The 15,802-nt window shown below is 38.4% G+C and overlaps 3 protein-coding genes and 1 long non-coding RNA gene across 5 annotated transcripts; 3 read left to right on the forward strand and 1 right to left on the reverse strand.

The window, feature by feature from the left end:
• Positions 1 to 1,426: 1,426 nt before the first annotated feature.
• Positions 1,427 to 4,428, forward strand: LOC126630755 (uncharacterized). The gene is made up of 10 exons (XM_050300919.1): positions 1,427 to 1,732; positions 1,828 to 1,903; positions 2,017 to 2,114; positions 2,321 to 2,422; positions 2,551 to 2,637; positions 2,768 to 2,884; positions 3,071 to 3,174; positions 3,311 to 3,450; positions 3,542 to 3,678; positions 3,810 to 4,428. The coding sequence occupies exons 1-10, from the start codon at positions 1,505 to 1,507 to the stop codon at positions 3,990 to 3,992; spliced, it is 1,272 nt and encodes a 423-aa protein (XP_050156876.1). The 5' UTR covers positions 1,427 to 1,504; the 3' UTR covers positions 3,993 to 4,428.
• Positions 4,429 to 5,679: 1,251 nt separating this feature from the next.
• Positions 5,680 to 8,667, forward strand: LOC126630003 (serine/arginine-rich SC35-like splicing factor SCL30). Of its 2 annotated transcripts, none has more exons than XM_050300181.1 (8): positions 5,680 to 5,847; positions 5,975 to 6,137; positions 6,221 to 6,298; positions 7,240 to 7,404; positions 7,507 to 7,547; positions 7,873 to 7,939; positions 8,038 to 8,214; positions 8,383 to 8,667. In XM_050300181.1, exons 2-8 carry the CDS (start codon positions 5,983 to 5,985, stop codon positions 8,501 to 8,503), a joined length of 804 nt encoding a protein of 267 aa, XP_050156138.1. In that variant the 5' UTR covers positions 5,680 to 5,847; positions 5,975 to 5,982; the 3' UTR covers positions 8,504 to 8,667. The 2 variants fall into 2 exon arrangements, with proteins under 2 accessions (XP_050156138.1, XP_050156137.1); XM_050300180.1 differs by having other exon boundaries at positions 5,704 to 5,847; positions 8,038 to 8,205.
• A 961-nt stretch (positions 8,668 to 9,628) lies between these two features.
• On the forward strand, positions 9,629 to 12,109 carry LOC126630835 (16 kDa phloem protein 1). Its single transcript, XM_050301040.1, has 5 exons — positions 9,629 to 9,829; positions 10,384 to 10,449; positions 11,023 to 11,161; positions 11,448 to 11,583; positions 11,694 to 12,109. Exons 1-5 carry the CDS (start codon positions 9,763 to 9,765, stop codon positions 11,754 to 11,756), a joined length of 471 nt encoding a protein of 156 aa, XP_050156997.1. The 5' UTR covers positions 9,629 to 9,762; the 3' UTR covers positions 11,757 to 12,109.
• Positions 12,110 to 13,094: 985 nt separating this feature from the next.
• LOC126630836 (uncharacterized) lies at positions 13,095 to 15,320 on the reverse strand. The gene is made up of 2 exons (XR_007626124.1): positions 15,092 to 15,320; positions 13,095 to 13,775 (listed from the first exon to the last, which is right to left on the reverse strand). It is a non-coding gene; the product is annotated as an uncharacterized LOC126630836 (long non-coding RNA).
• Between the last annotated feature and the right edge of the window lie 482 nt (positions 15,321 to 15,802).

Genomic DNA, 15,802 nt, shown 5'->3' on the forward strand with positions numbered 1-15,802 from the left:
TTATACTAGTATATTATTGTTGACCCTAAAAACTACCAAGCCTATGTGGTGCCCATGCCGAGTAACTAATAAACTAACTACGTCCTTCAGTTATGTGCGGGGCGTGCCAACTCGACGGTCGAGCTCCGCCGGTGAGTAAAATGTGTGGATGCGGCTTTGGGCGCTGCTGACTTCTCGATCTTGCGATTGCGGCCAAGGAAGGAACGTTCTCGACCTTCGGGTTCTAGAGTTTAAAGACAAGGCTGCTAGTTCTGCGAAGTTCAAGGATCGTTGGCGCCGGCCTTGGTCTCAGTTATATTAGTCGTGAGAATGTAACTACGCCAAACCGGTACCAGACTACATAGACACAAATACTCGAAAGAGATAAATGTCTTGATGGTGAATGTAGTTCGACTGTCAGCGTGCCGAACTCTAAAATGTACTTGTGAGTATCCAATCATAAAACAACTCGGTGTTCAATATGCCGAGCCCTGGTAAACTGTCCCACCTCACCTCGCCAAAAAGGCTAATGAGATAACCTCTGCCAATAAAGACCCGAAAGTTTTTCTCGACCGAGACTTGGATAGATAACCAGTCGGCCTCGACGTAGTGCTGTTTATCCAAACTGAAGGTGTTCCGCGGTCGGCTGGTTCTACGGCGATAGTGCTGTTTATCCAAACTAAAGGTATCACTGGTTGTCTTTACAGTGCTGTTTATCCAAACTGAAGATGTCTTGGTGGAAAAAAAAATTCTCAAGGTTGTTGAGAGAGTTTGCGCAGGGCAATTTGTGTGTTGAATTGGAGGGGGCTTGAATGATGCACTCATCCCTCTATTTATAGTAGCAAACCTGCTTCTGATCGAATCAAAACTACACTTGGATTAGGACTCCTTACCCCGATCCAATCTTATCTCGGCCAGTCCTACTCCTATTAGGACTTTGAACTCAACCCTTTATCAAGCCGCATTCATTCCCAAGTTTCCGCATCCTCATCCTGCTGAGACTCCTTATTGTATCAAGATTTAACTACCCCTTCTTGATAGGACACGGCCGGCCCCTGAGCAATGCTTTCGGGCCAAGAAAAATTCTAAAATCCGCCCAAACCAATATTTTGGGCCCAAACAATTATTTTATTAATTCTTATATCATTCACATATTAATTAATTGACACGAAACAAAAATACGATCATGATTCGTTGCCACCCTTTACCATGTTCAGATATGCTAAGGGGACTCTTTACCACCTCATAGTTTAAAACTTTAACGTCAACTATTTTGCCAACATTATAAAATATTGTGTAAAAAACATGAGGTGACATAGTTCCACTTTTAAGTGAGTTCCTTTAGCATTTCTCTTACCATGGTTGGGGGTCAAGACCCAATTTATTGTCTTGATCCAACTTGGGCCTAAAGCCCATATCAAGTCCAATATCAGTAAACCGCTGAGGTTTTAGCCACACCACGCTCTTTCTTCCTCTGCTTCATCTTCTTCATCTCGCGCGAAAGCCAAAAACCCAATACAGCACAATGATGACAGCCTCATCAACATCGCTAATTCAGCGCGTCTGCGCCGTTCCTCTCGCACGCGCGGCCCGCACTCGTGCCATGGTAGCGGCGAGCATGAACATGTCCACCACCTCCACCACCACCACCACCACTACCACCGCTCCCTCCCTAGCCAAACGGGCCGACCCCCAAGTCCTCCTAGGCTTGTCGGAACCGGAGCTCCAGCAGCTCGCAATCGACTTCAGTCAGGTAAACAAGCACAAAATGCTCCCAATTTGTTTGCGCAGAATTGAAAGTTACTGAATTTATTTACTTAATTTCTGTTTCTGAAAATGTATTTACAGCAAGGCTACAGAGGGAAGCAGCTCCATCATCTTATTTACAAAAGAAAGATTAAAGATATTCAGGACTTCAATCAGGGTAACTTTCTCTCTCTCCATCTCTCTCTCTCTCTAGAAAAAGATTGTTTTTTTTTTCTGGGTTTTTTGTGTTTTGTGGGGCAATGCTAATTACTGGGGGGATTTGTGTTGCAGTGCCTCTGGCATTCAGAAATGAGCTTGAGGAAGCTGGATGGAAAGTTGGGAGGTCACCCATTTACCAGAGCGTCACTGCTGCTGATGGCACTGTCAAGGTAATTTCTTGGAAGATGGTTACTGGATAATTCTGAGACTTTTTTTATGGAATATTTTTTGTTGGGATATCCTTTTATAACTCGATTTGAAGTTGAATGGTTCCCGTGGATCATGATTGTTTGTAAAAGGGGGCCGTTTGATTGCCAGTAAATAATTTGTGGGTTAGCGTATTAGCGGTTAAAAGTTGTGCCCTTGATTCTTGCAGTTGTTGATAAAGTTGGAGGATAACAGATTGATTGAAACTGTTGGCATACCAGTTAAAGATGAGAAAGGTGTGATGCGCCTTACAGCGTGTGTCTCATCACAGGTGATTTCTGAGATGAGATTTAGCCAGTGAAATAAAATTTCCCTGCAGTTATGTTTTAGTATTGGTTTTGTGCATGGTTCACTGTAGTGCAGTTCGTAGAGTATTTCTTATTAATTTGGGTGAAACAGGTGGGATGCCCTCTTCGTTGCTCTTTTTGTGCCACGGGAAAAGGAGGATTTTCAAGAAACCTCCAGAGGCATGAAATTGTTGAGCAGGTATCAACTATCTTTTCCATTCTTCAAAATCTGTTATGAGTAAGGTCTGTTTGCATGCTCACTTGTTACCATTGTTGTATGCTAGTAAACTCAATATACATTGTGATTCTGGATACCTTCATATTACCAGGTTTTGGCCATTGAGGAAATCTTCAACCATAGGGTGACTAATGTGGTGTTCATGGGAATGGGTGAACCAATGATGAACCTGAAGGCGGTTCTTGAAGCACATCAGTGTTTAAACAAGGTGCCCTACTTGTGCTTTTTAATAGCTGCGTCGTTTCCATGTTTTATGTATAGAATCAAGAACTCGACTTTGTGACATGAAACTCCTACTAGTATTAAAGTGGAATGCTATTTTATAAATATGCAAAAATTGTTAGCATTATGATCTAAGTGAAAGCTTATTTACGTTGGACTTTATTTTCTATAGGATATTCAAATTGGGCAAAGAATGATCACAATTTCTACAGTGGGGGTTCCGAATACCATTAAAAAGCTGGCATCTCACAAACTTCAGTCGACATTGGCTGTCAGGTATATTATTTTTAAACGGGAATGACTTATTTGTATTTATTGGGGCATTTTTGTTGAACTGCTTGTTCAGAAAAAAAAAAGGAAGAGTTCTGAAGTTAAATCAGTGCTAAACTTTTCTCATATTATTGTGCATCAGCCTGCATGCTCCCAACCAGAAGCTGAGGGAAACAATTGTGCCAAGTGCAAAAGCATACCCTCTGAGTGCACTGATGAGGGATTGCAGGGACTATTTCACTGAAACCGGTAGACGGGTTTCCTTTGAGTATGCACTCTTAGGTACTGGAATAAGATTTAGAAAAATTATTTTCGTCTCTTTTGATCAGTGTGCTTTCTTTAACAACCTGACAATGATTTTTATTTTGAGCAGCTGGAGTCAATGATGCAGTAGACCACGCAGTAGAACTTGCAGAGCTACTCCATGAGTGGGGACGAGGTTCTCATGTGAACCTGATACCATTTAATCCAATAGAAGGCTCTGAGTATAAACGTCCGTCCAAGAAAGCAGTATGTAATTTTGTTTTTAAACAATTTAAACACAAACACCTCTTTACTCCAATATTTGCTTTTTTATTAGTTTAAATCTGTTTTTTATTCACCTGATTTGTTGTGGTTTCTGACAAAATTTCATTTGGCAGGTACAAGCATTTGCAGCTGCTTTGGAGAACAATAAAGTAACGGTCAGCACACGTCAAACAAGGGGCTTGGATGCAGATGCAGCTTGTGGTCAGCTAAGAAACAAGTTCCAGAAGAGTCCCTTGCCCGTTGACTCTGATAACTTACAAACTGATGAAGATGCTGCAGTTGCAGTTGCATGTTGACGTCGTTGTCAACTGTTTGGTCCTCTGTGCGGTGGGCTGTACGTCACACATTGCGTGTTCTTGCCCCTTCATCTCTAAGAACTTGTTAGAAGTGTTGTTCGAAGTTGGGGGTGGTCTGCATCATCGACTTTTGCTACTGGTGGAGCTATATTTTCCCTATATGAAGTGTGTTGGTGCGGAAACCAACTTTCTCCTGTACAGATTCGGAGGGTTGGGGAGAAATGTTCCGCGTCTCTGATAACGCAGTGATGTTGGTTATCTACGGCTCGCGAAGGCACAAGTTTATAGCTCTTTCTCCTCCTTCTCATGGATTTACTAAAAGATGGAAGGTGGTCATTTTGCAGTTGTAGACAGACTGGCTTAGTTTCTCTGTATAAACTTAAACATAGATTTGTATCGTCATACCGATCTTCCCTATTTCAATTTTTTTTTTCTTCGGGTTTTTGTTTTGATTTGTTTTTCTTTCCCCTGCCATAACACCAATTTGTCGTCTTTATGTTCTACAAAATATATTTTTTGGTGCAAAATCTCTTATAATTCATGTTTAAACACTCGAAAAACAATGATATAAAACCTAAATCTGAACAAATGAGTTGAAAATGGCTTCAATTAGTATTACCATATATAGGGGGCCTTTTCGATCATTTAGTATTTACCATATATAGGGCCTTTTTAAGTAATGGGATACGGCCTATCCACTAACAAAGGTGCTGCAAAAACGCTGATATTCAACATGGCTTCAATTGTCGGAATACGATCACGTGGTTTTGGAAGAACCATTCGATCAACTCGATCATTCCATTCGCTGACAACATAAATGACCGCAAATTGTGGTATTCTTGCCACTTGTTCATTGTTGTGTCTGCATTGCGCATTCTTTCATGTCTTTAATGATTTTTCATTGCCCATCATAAAAGGAATTAGATCCTCTCCGGATCTCCTTACTAGGGATCCAGGGGATCAATGTATAATAACCGTTCATCAAAGATAGCGCGGTCACAATTGAATGCTTTTTATATTTTTAAAAGTAAAACAATCTCGTTTTGCGTGAAAAATATAAAAAATAAAAAAATTATGACCGCACGATCTTTGATGAATGGTTATTATGCATTGATCTCTAGGATCCCCAATGAGGAGATCTGGAGAGGATCTAATTCCATCATAAAATTGCATATTTGGTGATTTTTTATGTTTCATAGAAATCTAGAACCTTGGAAAGGGGGGACTTTTTGATAAGCAAGAGGACCGCCAAAGGATTAAAAATCTTTACCCTTGTGATGTTGAGGAGCGCCTACGTAAATTGAACATGCATTGACGATTGACGAACCATTCCAGCTAAATACCATCAAAGGTATCTTCAAATAATTGAAAACACAGCCAAGATTTATGAGTGGAGAATGAGTGTAGAACCCTAGAAAGCGAAAAAAAGAAAGAACAATTTAAAGTATATCCCATGAACTACATCTTCTTACGATTTGTGAAGAAATAAACTATCACTTGCCTTCGCACTGTATACCTTTCTTAGTAATTTTTTTTATTAATTTTCTTTAATTCATTCAATCTCACGATGAAAAATTGAAAGAGATGCATGAAAAGACAGGTAATAGTACGAAATGAAATAAGGGCCCGGAAAAACTGGTCAGAGAAAACCCGGCCCAACGGCCCATCAAAAGTACGTCATCAGATGGAGTGTCCGAACCGAAGAGTCGAAGCTGCGAGCCGGCTCTTAAAATCAGGGTTGCGATTCGATTGTTTGAAACAGTCTCTCTCTTCAGAAATTTCAGATCCAAAAAGTACAATTTCTTCGAAGCTCGCCCGTTGTCAGTACGATTAACCGTCTTCAGGAAACTTACAGGTAATTTCTTCGCTTGAATCTTCAAATCTTCACCCGATCAGAAAAATTGGCAAAACCCTAATTCCAACGGTTGTTTCTTCTTCGTGCTATGTGATCTTGAAACCAATCGAGTTGGGTACTTTTGTAGTGTTGGATATGAGGAGGTACAGCCCACAGTACTATAGTCCTCCGAGGAGGAGCTACGGCGGCGGTGGAGGAGGAGGAGGTGGGCGAGGAAGGAGCCCCCCAAGAAGGCGCAAGGAGCAGAACAATGGAAGTCTTTTGGTCCGGAACATTCCTCTGGATTGCAGGTCCTGTGAACGACAAGTTTGGATTTTTTTGGTGATTTTCACTGTTCTGTTTTCTGAAACTGGGGTTTTGTTTAATTTTGCAGAGCTGAAGAGCTGAGAGCTCCCTTTGAAAGATATGGGGAAGTTCGGGATGTCTACATTCCCAAGGACTACTACACTGGGTGAGCTTTACTTTTGTCAATGCTTGTTCGTAAGTCGATAATGGTTTCGTAGGTGATAATCTTGAAAAATAAACCTGAGCTTGCTGTGTTTGATAAGTGAATGTGTACTATCCATATCATATAAAAGCTTCAAACGGATGAATTCGTTTGTTTGAAGTTGACATCTATTTACATATCGTGCTTGTAGTTCATGCTAGTGAAACTCGGTTGATAAGCTGCTATTTGAAATTTTAGTTCTTTCCATACATCTACGTTGTTGCATCCTTCCTTACAATGTGCAATGTATGTGGAATTTTGTAAATTATTATTTTTAAATATTTATTTTCCACTTTCATAGTGAATTTTTGAACTGGTTTGTCAGGGGTTGTGTTGGTTTGAAGTTTGAAATTTGAAGTTAAAACAAGCCCAAGCCTCACATTTGATGAAGGCCTACTGTTTATCATTGCATAACATAGTGGTACTCCAAGCGAGTTAGGAGTAATGTTCAAATGAAGAATCCTTCTTTTTTATGAAGCGAAATTATATAATTACAACAATCCAATAGAAGTTTGGTGAGGACAACGTTGATTTCAAGTGCTTCTTATAATCACAAGAATGTGAAGAATTTGTGGCCAACGTTGATTTCAAGTGCTTCTTAAAGAATGGGAAGAATTTCCAAGTTACTTGCATGTTTTGAAGTTGCCTTTCATACTTGACTATAAAGAAAAGGTCAGCCACTAAGCTTCAATTTAACCTGCTTTACGTAAATTCAGCATCCACTTAAGTGGAAGTGCTCCAGAGCTGATGTAAGATGTGTGAAGAAAGGTATACTGAGTAATGACGTTGTGGTGGTAACTTACTATGCTTAATTTGAAAAGTCACTGCTTTATATATTCTGTCTTTGCTCACTCTTGATTTCTGCTACTTTGTACTGTACTGAGCTTTTTTGAACTTCTATGTAGGGAACCTCGGGGATTTGCATTTATTCAGTTTGTGGATTCTTATGAGGCCGCCGAGGCTCAGTATCATATGAATGGGAAGATTTTTGCTGGGAGGGAGATATCTGTGGTTGTTGCAGCAGAGACAAGGAAAAGGCCGGAGGAGATGCGGCAAAGGACTAGGGTTAGGTAGTTTCTGCTATTCTCTCTCATTCTCACTCTCTCGGTATCTTTCTTATTAACTTGGTTCTGTATGTTTGGAATACCAATTTCCTGTTTTACCTTTTTCAGAGAGCCATCAGATCATGGGGGAAGACGATCATCTTATTATGGTATGTTTCTTCTGACAGTACAAGTTATATTCATTATGAGTAACGCTAGGGAGACTAAATTTGGAGACTAAATTTTGGAAACTAAAGGACATGTAAGTCAATGATTGGTTTATTACTTGAGCGTTGATAGACGTGCTCATTTTTATTGGTGACACATCATTTAGTTTGCAATTTTAGTCTTTAACTTTAGTCTCCCTAGCATTACTCTATTCATTATGGTATGCTTTTTCTTGACCACCGGAAATCCAGGGCCATATGATTTGTTATATCTAGGATGCCATTTCTGTTAAACACTAATCACCATTCTGTACCTGATATGTCACAGGACGTTCACATTCTCGTTCACGCTCTCCACGCTATCCATCAGGTTCTAGAAGTCGGTACCGCTCAAGGTAAGCTTTGAAGGTGGCGGATTTCCCTGATTTCATTTAATATTAGTTTTGGGACACCCAGTGATGCAGGTGGATGCATTGACAAATAACTTTCTCAGGTCCTATTCTCCTGTTCCAAGACGCCGAGGCGACTCTATTTCACCAAGCAGAAGGCGCCGAGACAACCCAAGATCACCCCGAGATCTTCCACCAGTGCGAGATGGTGATCGCAGACCCTATTCTCCAGGTTATGACAATGTTGCTGGACCAAATGACAACGGTGATGGGTATGACAAGTGAGTTTCCAATTGCTTCACTTTTCTAGCTTATACTGTAGGTCTCTCAGTATGCATTATCTTTTGGACGATGCCGTCATTATAAAGTGGTTGATTTTTATTTAGCATGCATCTGAACGTAATGCTGATCTTTTATGTTGGCCGTGTGTTCTTGTTATGCTGTTGTAGGAAACCTATGCGCGAAGAAAAGGACGGAAGAGATCACTGGAGGTCTCCTGATAGAGCATCAAGATCACCATCGGGATCTAGGTCCAGATCTGCTGAGTTATCGCCTGCGCGCAGCAGGTGAGGAAAAAGGCTGTCGTGTGAATGCATCAACTTCGTTCAATGATGTTTGGAAGATTTTTGAATTTTTCGGGTTTGTAAGATCAGTATGATGTGCTTGAGTAGTAGGCTTGTGTGCGAACATTTGGAACAATTAAAACCTCGGTTTGGTGTCTTTGGACCGCGAAAGTTCTATGGTTTCATTTGATGCGTCTTAAATTGAAACAAATAATAATAATATTAATTCGTACGCTGGTCAAATCCGCTGCTCGATTGATAGAAGCATGCTTATGTAATCAAGAAATTTGAAGAATGAGAAACTGAAAATGGCAATGTGGGTTCTATCAAGTAGAACATCTGTTCGAGCGCGGGTTGTACAGAATCATGGTTGTGCCACGAGAGAGACATGCTTGTAAAGAATCGAATCATGTCGAGAGATACAAGTATATGGTTGTACAAAATCATGTCAACGTCATGAGAGATATAGACACATGGTTGTGTGGCTATTGATTGGGCAGAAACCTGATTGTGCTTTCATAGTTTTAGTAAAATTATTGTTAGCAGTTTAATCTTCAGCGCAAAACACAATTTAGGTAAGTCACTTTGACCAGGGGCGGATCTACTTTGAGACAAGGTGGGTCATATGACCCCGAGCTTAGAAATCCTCAATGGAAGATTTGGGACCGTTGATGCCTCCATTTGAAATTTGAGATGCCATTGAAATATGCCCTCTAATTGCTCGACGAATTGCCTCTATAGACTATAAACATACTCACTCGGCATACGTTGGTATATGCTATTACGTTCAAAAAAATTTGCACTGTCTTACTAACCCCTTCAATAATATTTTATAGATCCACCAGTTTTAACTAATTATGTCCATAAGCAAATGGGTCATGAACATAACCCTAAACTTACATAAACGAAAAAAACAAGTATACTATGGTGTAGTTGTATTCTTGTCGATGTTTTGGGTTGGAGAGACCAAGCCCTTATTTTAATGTCAAGGTTGTCCGAGTCAAAAAGTGCACCCGCTTTGCCAAATCCATAGCGTATATTATTTGTTTTCTCCCCATAAATTCAAACGTGTGTCCATAATCCACTTGAGGTTTGAGTTAATAGGTGGCCTTGAGTTGACCGCCCGTCGTGGAAGAATCAACAGCCCTCTTTTTTGTATTATATATAACTTGGAATCCTTCGTTACATATACGTCAAAGCATTCAACTCCATTGAAATTCCCATTTCCCAGAAGTGAGAGAGAGAGAGAGAGTTAGAGAGAGAAAGATGGCAGTTGGGTTACTGGAGGTGAATCTTGTGAGTGCAAAGGGCCTCGGAGACACCGATTTATTCAGTATAATTTTCTCTCCTCTTTCTTTTCTTTCTTTAATTAGCAATATGTTGTTCAAATTAAACCTCAGTGATTTGTTCATTTGTTTGAGATCGTAATTAGTTGAAAGCGTTCATAAACCTTGATGGGGTTCTTCAAAATTTTGATTTCTTGTGCTTTCTTCCTAACATGCTCAATACTTAATGCTGTTTTTTTTTTTTTTTTTTTTTAAATTTAGTCAACCATTTTGTTCTCCACAATTTGCATTTTCCATCTCCAGCTCATTCGTGAAACGTTCCAAACTTCAAACAATTTAAAATCAACTTGTACATGTTTCAAGCAACCCGAAATTTTCCGGGATTATTATCCAGATTGCTTCAAAAATTTCAGTAGCAACTGTTAAAATGTACTCATATTTCCCAGGAGAAGTTGTTTTTTATGTTTTTGCTACGAGATCTGCTAGACATGTGCATCAATTTCTGCATGAAAAATTGCTTCTTTTTTGTTGGTTGTTGTTGTTGTTGTTGTTGTTCTGAGTCTGGAATGATTGTATTCTAACACAAAGTACGATTTCGCAGCTCGTATGGATCCGTATGTCGTGATTCAATACAAAGGCCAGGAGAAAAAGAGCAGCGTCGCGAGAGGTAACTTCTAAAGTTTCAATTCACCTCCACTTGCACCGACCATTTGAACAAAATGCTCTTCGTAAATCTGGTTTCTTGAGTTTTTGGACGAACAAGGCAAGTCAACTAAATAAGAACAATTATTGGTATAATCTTCTAACAACAAATTCAAATCTTAATTGCAAATACATTCTATGCTTTGTTGCGTAATGCATCGAACTTAACTAACAGTAGACTTTTTCTGGCACAACTAGAGCAGATAGATTACTATTAGATGGCAAATCTCCCCTATACTCTACGCTGTTTAATCTGATAGGCGTATTAGTATGTTGGTCAAAGCTCTCTCCTTCCCTTTTAACTTGTAATTAATTAAAACGGCGTGGCCAAGTTGCTGAAGTACTTAATAAACTCACGGCCTGCAAGTAAACGCTTACATAATTAATCAATTACATCAGATGATCACGGCACGAAAGCCCTGCTTGTTATATTAAAATTCACATTGTGATGCATAATCATTGTGGCAACTTCAACTTTCGTGTTGTGTTCTGCATAAACAACAAAGAGTAGATGTACTGATTTGGAATGGTGATGCAGAACAAGGAAGTAATCCGGAGTGGAACGAGAAATTTACATTCAGGGCAGAATATCCAGGGTCAGGGGAGCAGTATAAGATCACCCTCAAAATCATGGACAAAGACACCTTCACTTCTGATGACTACATCGGCCAAGCAACGTAAGTCAAAATGTTATTATTTCATATATAATTTGATTTAGAGCTCAGATTCTTAATTACAATAGATTACTGTGATCAATACACATGTGTGTTTTTGTTTTTATTTTAATGAATCTCAGCCTAAACACGAAATTTTTTTAGTCACGTGATGTTACTAATCCATGTGTTATAACATGAATGGATGAAACATGGTACAAAGACCTATCTATTACCAAAAATAGATATGTTCTCCTTAATTCGTTATGACTGATATATATGGAAGATCAAATTTGGTCTTAATTTGCAGGATATATGTGAAGGATTTATTGGCACAGGGAGTGCAGAATGGAACTGCAGAGTTACATCCTCTTAAATATAGCGTTGTTCGCGCTGATAATACTTATCGTGGGGAGATTAAAGTCGGTCTAACTTTCACTCCGAGGGTAACTTCTTTTCGCTTCATTTTTTTCCCCTTAAGTTTAGTACAACATTTTCAACATAACCAATTCTTGTTTGATTGATGTGTGTGTGGTTTTTTTGCTGCATTTTATAGGTAGAACAGGATTATGGGGGACAGACGTTTGGAGGATGGAAGCATAGTGCTGCACATCAGTAGAGAAACAATACTTCTGCTGATGGGATTGCATAGCAAGGTAGAGTTTCAGCTTGAATCTGGGCTGACTCCCCATCCGTGGGACTCACGATGACCTTAGTTAAGCTCCTTTAGAGAGGCTTTTGGGGCATAGCAAGGGCTGGTGTTGCTATGCCTAGGCTTATTTCCACTTTAGTATTTGTTTGTTGGGGGGTCTTGAGCCTCCTTGTGATCTCTCAAATTCATAGGTTTGGAAGCAGAATTTATCGAGTATTATGTCATTTGTCTCTTTTTTTGTTGTTATTTGTACTCTGTAATCAGTTCGTAATCGAGTATTATCTTTGAAATTAAATTTTCGACAACGACTTGGGCCGTAATGATGTTATTTTTTTACAAATACCGGTCTCTGAGTTTATATATCTGATTTCCATCCTCTACCAGAGTAAGGGGCTGGTTTGGTATTGCTGTGCTTTGAAAAAAAACTACTGTGAGAATAAGCGGTTGTGAAATAAATCAGCAGAGTGTTTAGTAAACTTTTTTGTTAAAGTGCTTTTGGAAAAAAAAGCAGTCTGATAGTATGTCTTTTCATTAAAGGAGCACTGTAGCTCTGTGTGCTTTGAAAAAAAACCAGTTTTCCAAAGCTGCAAATAGCAGCTTCAGCTTTTTCCTTTGATTTCAGCTTATTCTCACAGCAACTTCCAAAATAAGCCCTTTTTTTTTTTTCAGTTTACCAAACACCTAAAACCCTCACAGCTTTTTTTCATGGGTACTTTTTTTTAAGCACCTCACTCCCAAACCGTCCCTAAGAAGAGTCATTTGGTTTGCTTTGTGCATTAGTGCCAACTCCCCAACTGTCTCACACACATTTCCAAAGTCATGTAATAACTCATGTGAAGTAGAGATTTTTTAATATGCTCTGAACATGGAGTAGTATACAACTTGTCACTATACAAGTGGTGCAATACTTGTGTTATAAAATTAACAATTTAAATTATAAAACTTTTCTCTACATGTGCTGGCCACAATGAAAAAAATATAATTCAAAAGAAAGGGTGGTTTTGGTTCGGAAACCGAATGGTTTAGGAAGGGGACAAAACCAAAATCGAACCCGATTATTTCAAGAGAATTTTAACGAAAAACTCTCGATACTGTTCATTTTAATGAAAAACCACATTTTTCACTAAAAAGTCAATTCTGGTATTATTCACTTTATCCTTTATTTTATCTTTATTGATAAAACTCAAAAATTTTAAACCATTTTCATTAGTTTTCCTTTATTTCAACTTAAAGAAATTCGGTAAAGGTTCTTCAGCCCAATTTTAAGTTGCTTTTTTTTTTTTTTTTTATGTTTTTGGTAAAACCTTTCCGAAGCAAGGAGAAGATTTTATTCCATGCAATATATTACAAACAGATGCCCACAAACAAAATAAGACCATAAACACATTTGGACCTCCCAACTAACCAAACAAAGCTCAACCAAGAGCCCAACACTATTAACATAACAAAAGAGACTTCTCGACCCCAGCATCCGCCGCCGTAATGGTTTCTCAATCAACCCAAAACAATCCTCCAACAATTTGGCAAATCCAAACAAGCAGCTCCGCAGAAACCAACCACGAACACCTTTTCAGCCTAATTTTGTTTGGCTTCTGAAGCTTTTTTATTTTTTTGCCAATTCACATACAAAATTCTACAACTTTTTTTCAGTAATTTCTTGTAGACTTTGCCACTTTGCTTCAAAACATTGGCACAACTTAGAGTTCGTTTTGAAATCAATTAACTAACTTAGTCATGACAACTCTTAGTTCAAAGTTCAAGCAGTTGATGAGTATTGGCCCTTTTAGGCCTCTTTCCCTTGTACATGGTCGACCCCTTCTCCTTGTAGAAGCTTGACTCATTTAGATGATTGACCCCTACCACTTGATTTTGAAATGGCTGGTCGTGGAGGTAGTGAATGGCGTCATTGAATTTGAGGTGGCGGAGGCGATGGAGGAGCTGCCATTTCACTTTGATTCGGATACTCACCTTCAAAATTAGGCACCCCTACATGTAACAACAAATCGCAGACTATTTCAAATTAGTATATTGTTGTTGTTGTTATTATTATTATTATATAGCGAATTCAATGTATAGAATAAAAAATAAAAACATGAAATTAAATACTTTACTTACTTTTCTCTAACTATGTTTGGATGAGGGAAATAAACTTGGAATTTGGATAAAATTCATAATTTATAAATTGACATGCACCAATTCCCTTGTTTGGATTTATAACATAGAAATTTAGAATTTCCACGTGGAAAAAAAACTTGGAATTTGGGGCCTCCAATTTCCAAGTTTAAATTCCATGTAAATAAGTGTCATTTCCCAATTTCTATGATTGAGAGTTTAAAATTAACAAATTCCGTTTTCAATTCCATTGTTCCTTTAAGTTAACCAAACAACAAAATTCACAAATTCTAGAAAATAAAATCCCTTCATTTCAATTTTCGTCATTTTAAAATTCCTTATTAATCTTAAATTTCTTCATCCAAACATAGTGTAACTCTTTAAGTTTCTCGTATAATATGAGATTGTCAATTGTAGGCTTCTTGTACAAACAAAATTCATTCCCCTAAGCGAATCATTAGTGCACACTAATGTCTCAATCATTGTAGGTGTTAAGGAAACTCTAAAAGGATCGACAACCCTCTCAACAAGACTAAAGACATTCTCACTAACAACGGTCCTACTAGGAAGAGCAAAAACATCTTTAGCAACCTTATTAGGAGTTGGATCTGTACCATAATTTCCTTTCCACAACATCCTTTGCAAGTTTGCAACCTTCTACTTGAGGTTGAGGGTGTGTAGGTGTTTGGCTTGTTTGTTTTCGGTTACCTAAGACCTTAGATATACTAGATTGGCTGCTAGACCCTTTCATCCGAAAAATGCACAATAATATATCACAACAATCAGTTTAACGTATATAAATATCATATTATTAATTAAAGTTAAAACAATCAATAATAACTATAATTTTTGCAGCAAGCATAATGTTTCACTAATCTTGTATTTTTGGCACCGAGCATAATTTTCAATTTGGAACAAGAAGCAACAGCTAGCTAATGACAAGAAGCAACAGGAAGTTCAGTTTTTCAATCTAATGTCAGCAAGCAAGCAACAAGAAGTCTAATGGCAGCAAATCCAATGGCAAGCATAATGGCACAATCAAACAAGATGTCTAATCTTGGTGGCAAGCAACAACAATTCAACGACCATAATTTAAAACAGTTGGCAGCAAGTAAGCAACAACAATTCAACAACCATAATCTTGGCAGCAACCATTCAGCAATCAAATCATCAAATCATAGAAACCTAACCTCAATATATCAAGCAGATCAATTTGCAGCACATCAGTTCTTCACTTGTCAGCGGTCCAACTGTAGAAGATTTTGGCGATGCCATTGGAACTGAGTTGTCGTGTTGTGCTCAATGGTCTGGTGTCGCCGGCGTTTTGATAGCCGGAGAAGTTGCAGAGGTGAGGTCGAGAGAGAGATGGCGTCGGAGTCGAGAGAGAAATTGTGAGGTCAGAGTCGTCAAAGGGTGAGGTTGAGAGACGAACAGTTGAGATTCAATCTCATCCGAATCCAACGGCTACTATTAATTTATTTAAATATAAAATTATATTAAAAACATTATTAGTTCGGTTTGGGATTACCAAACAAACGGTCAAAAGAAACTGAATAACAATAACAAAACATTTTTCCACTAAATAGGGTCTAAAGAAACTGAATACCATACTAAATTTTTTGATGTTTTTCTATTTTTGGTATGCTTACTAAAACTTTCGATGTTTTTCTATTTTTGGTATGCTTCAGTTTTGGGGGTTCGTGTTCGGATTTTCGGTATTTTTTCCAGCCCTAGTTAAATATATTCTCCGCAGTTCTTTTACTTTTCCAAATTTTTTAATTTTTTTAATTTTTTTTAATTTTTTAAATTTTTTTTAATTTTTTGTTCATGGACTTCACGCCCCCACCAGCCTCTTCCTGCAGTTGAAATTAAATGAAAATTCAATTTGTAGAAAGAGCATG

This window comes from Malus sylvestris, chromosome 7 (assembly GCF_916048215.2).
Source record: "Malus sylvestris chromosome 7, drMalSylv7.2, whole genome shotgun sequence".
In the NCBI taxonomy this organism is placed as follows: Eukaryota; Viridiplantae; Streptophyta; class Magnoliopsida; order Rosales; family Rosaceae; genus Malus; species Malus sylvestris.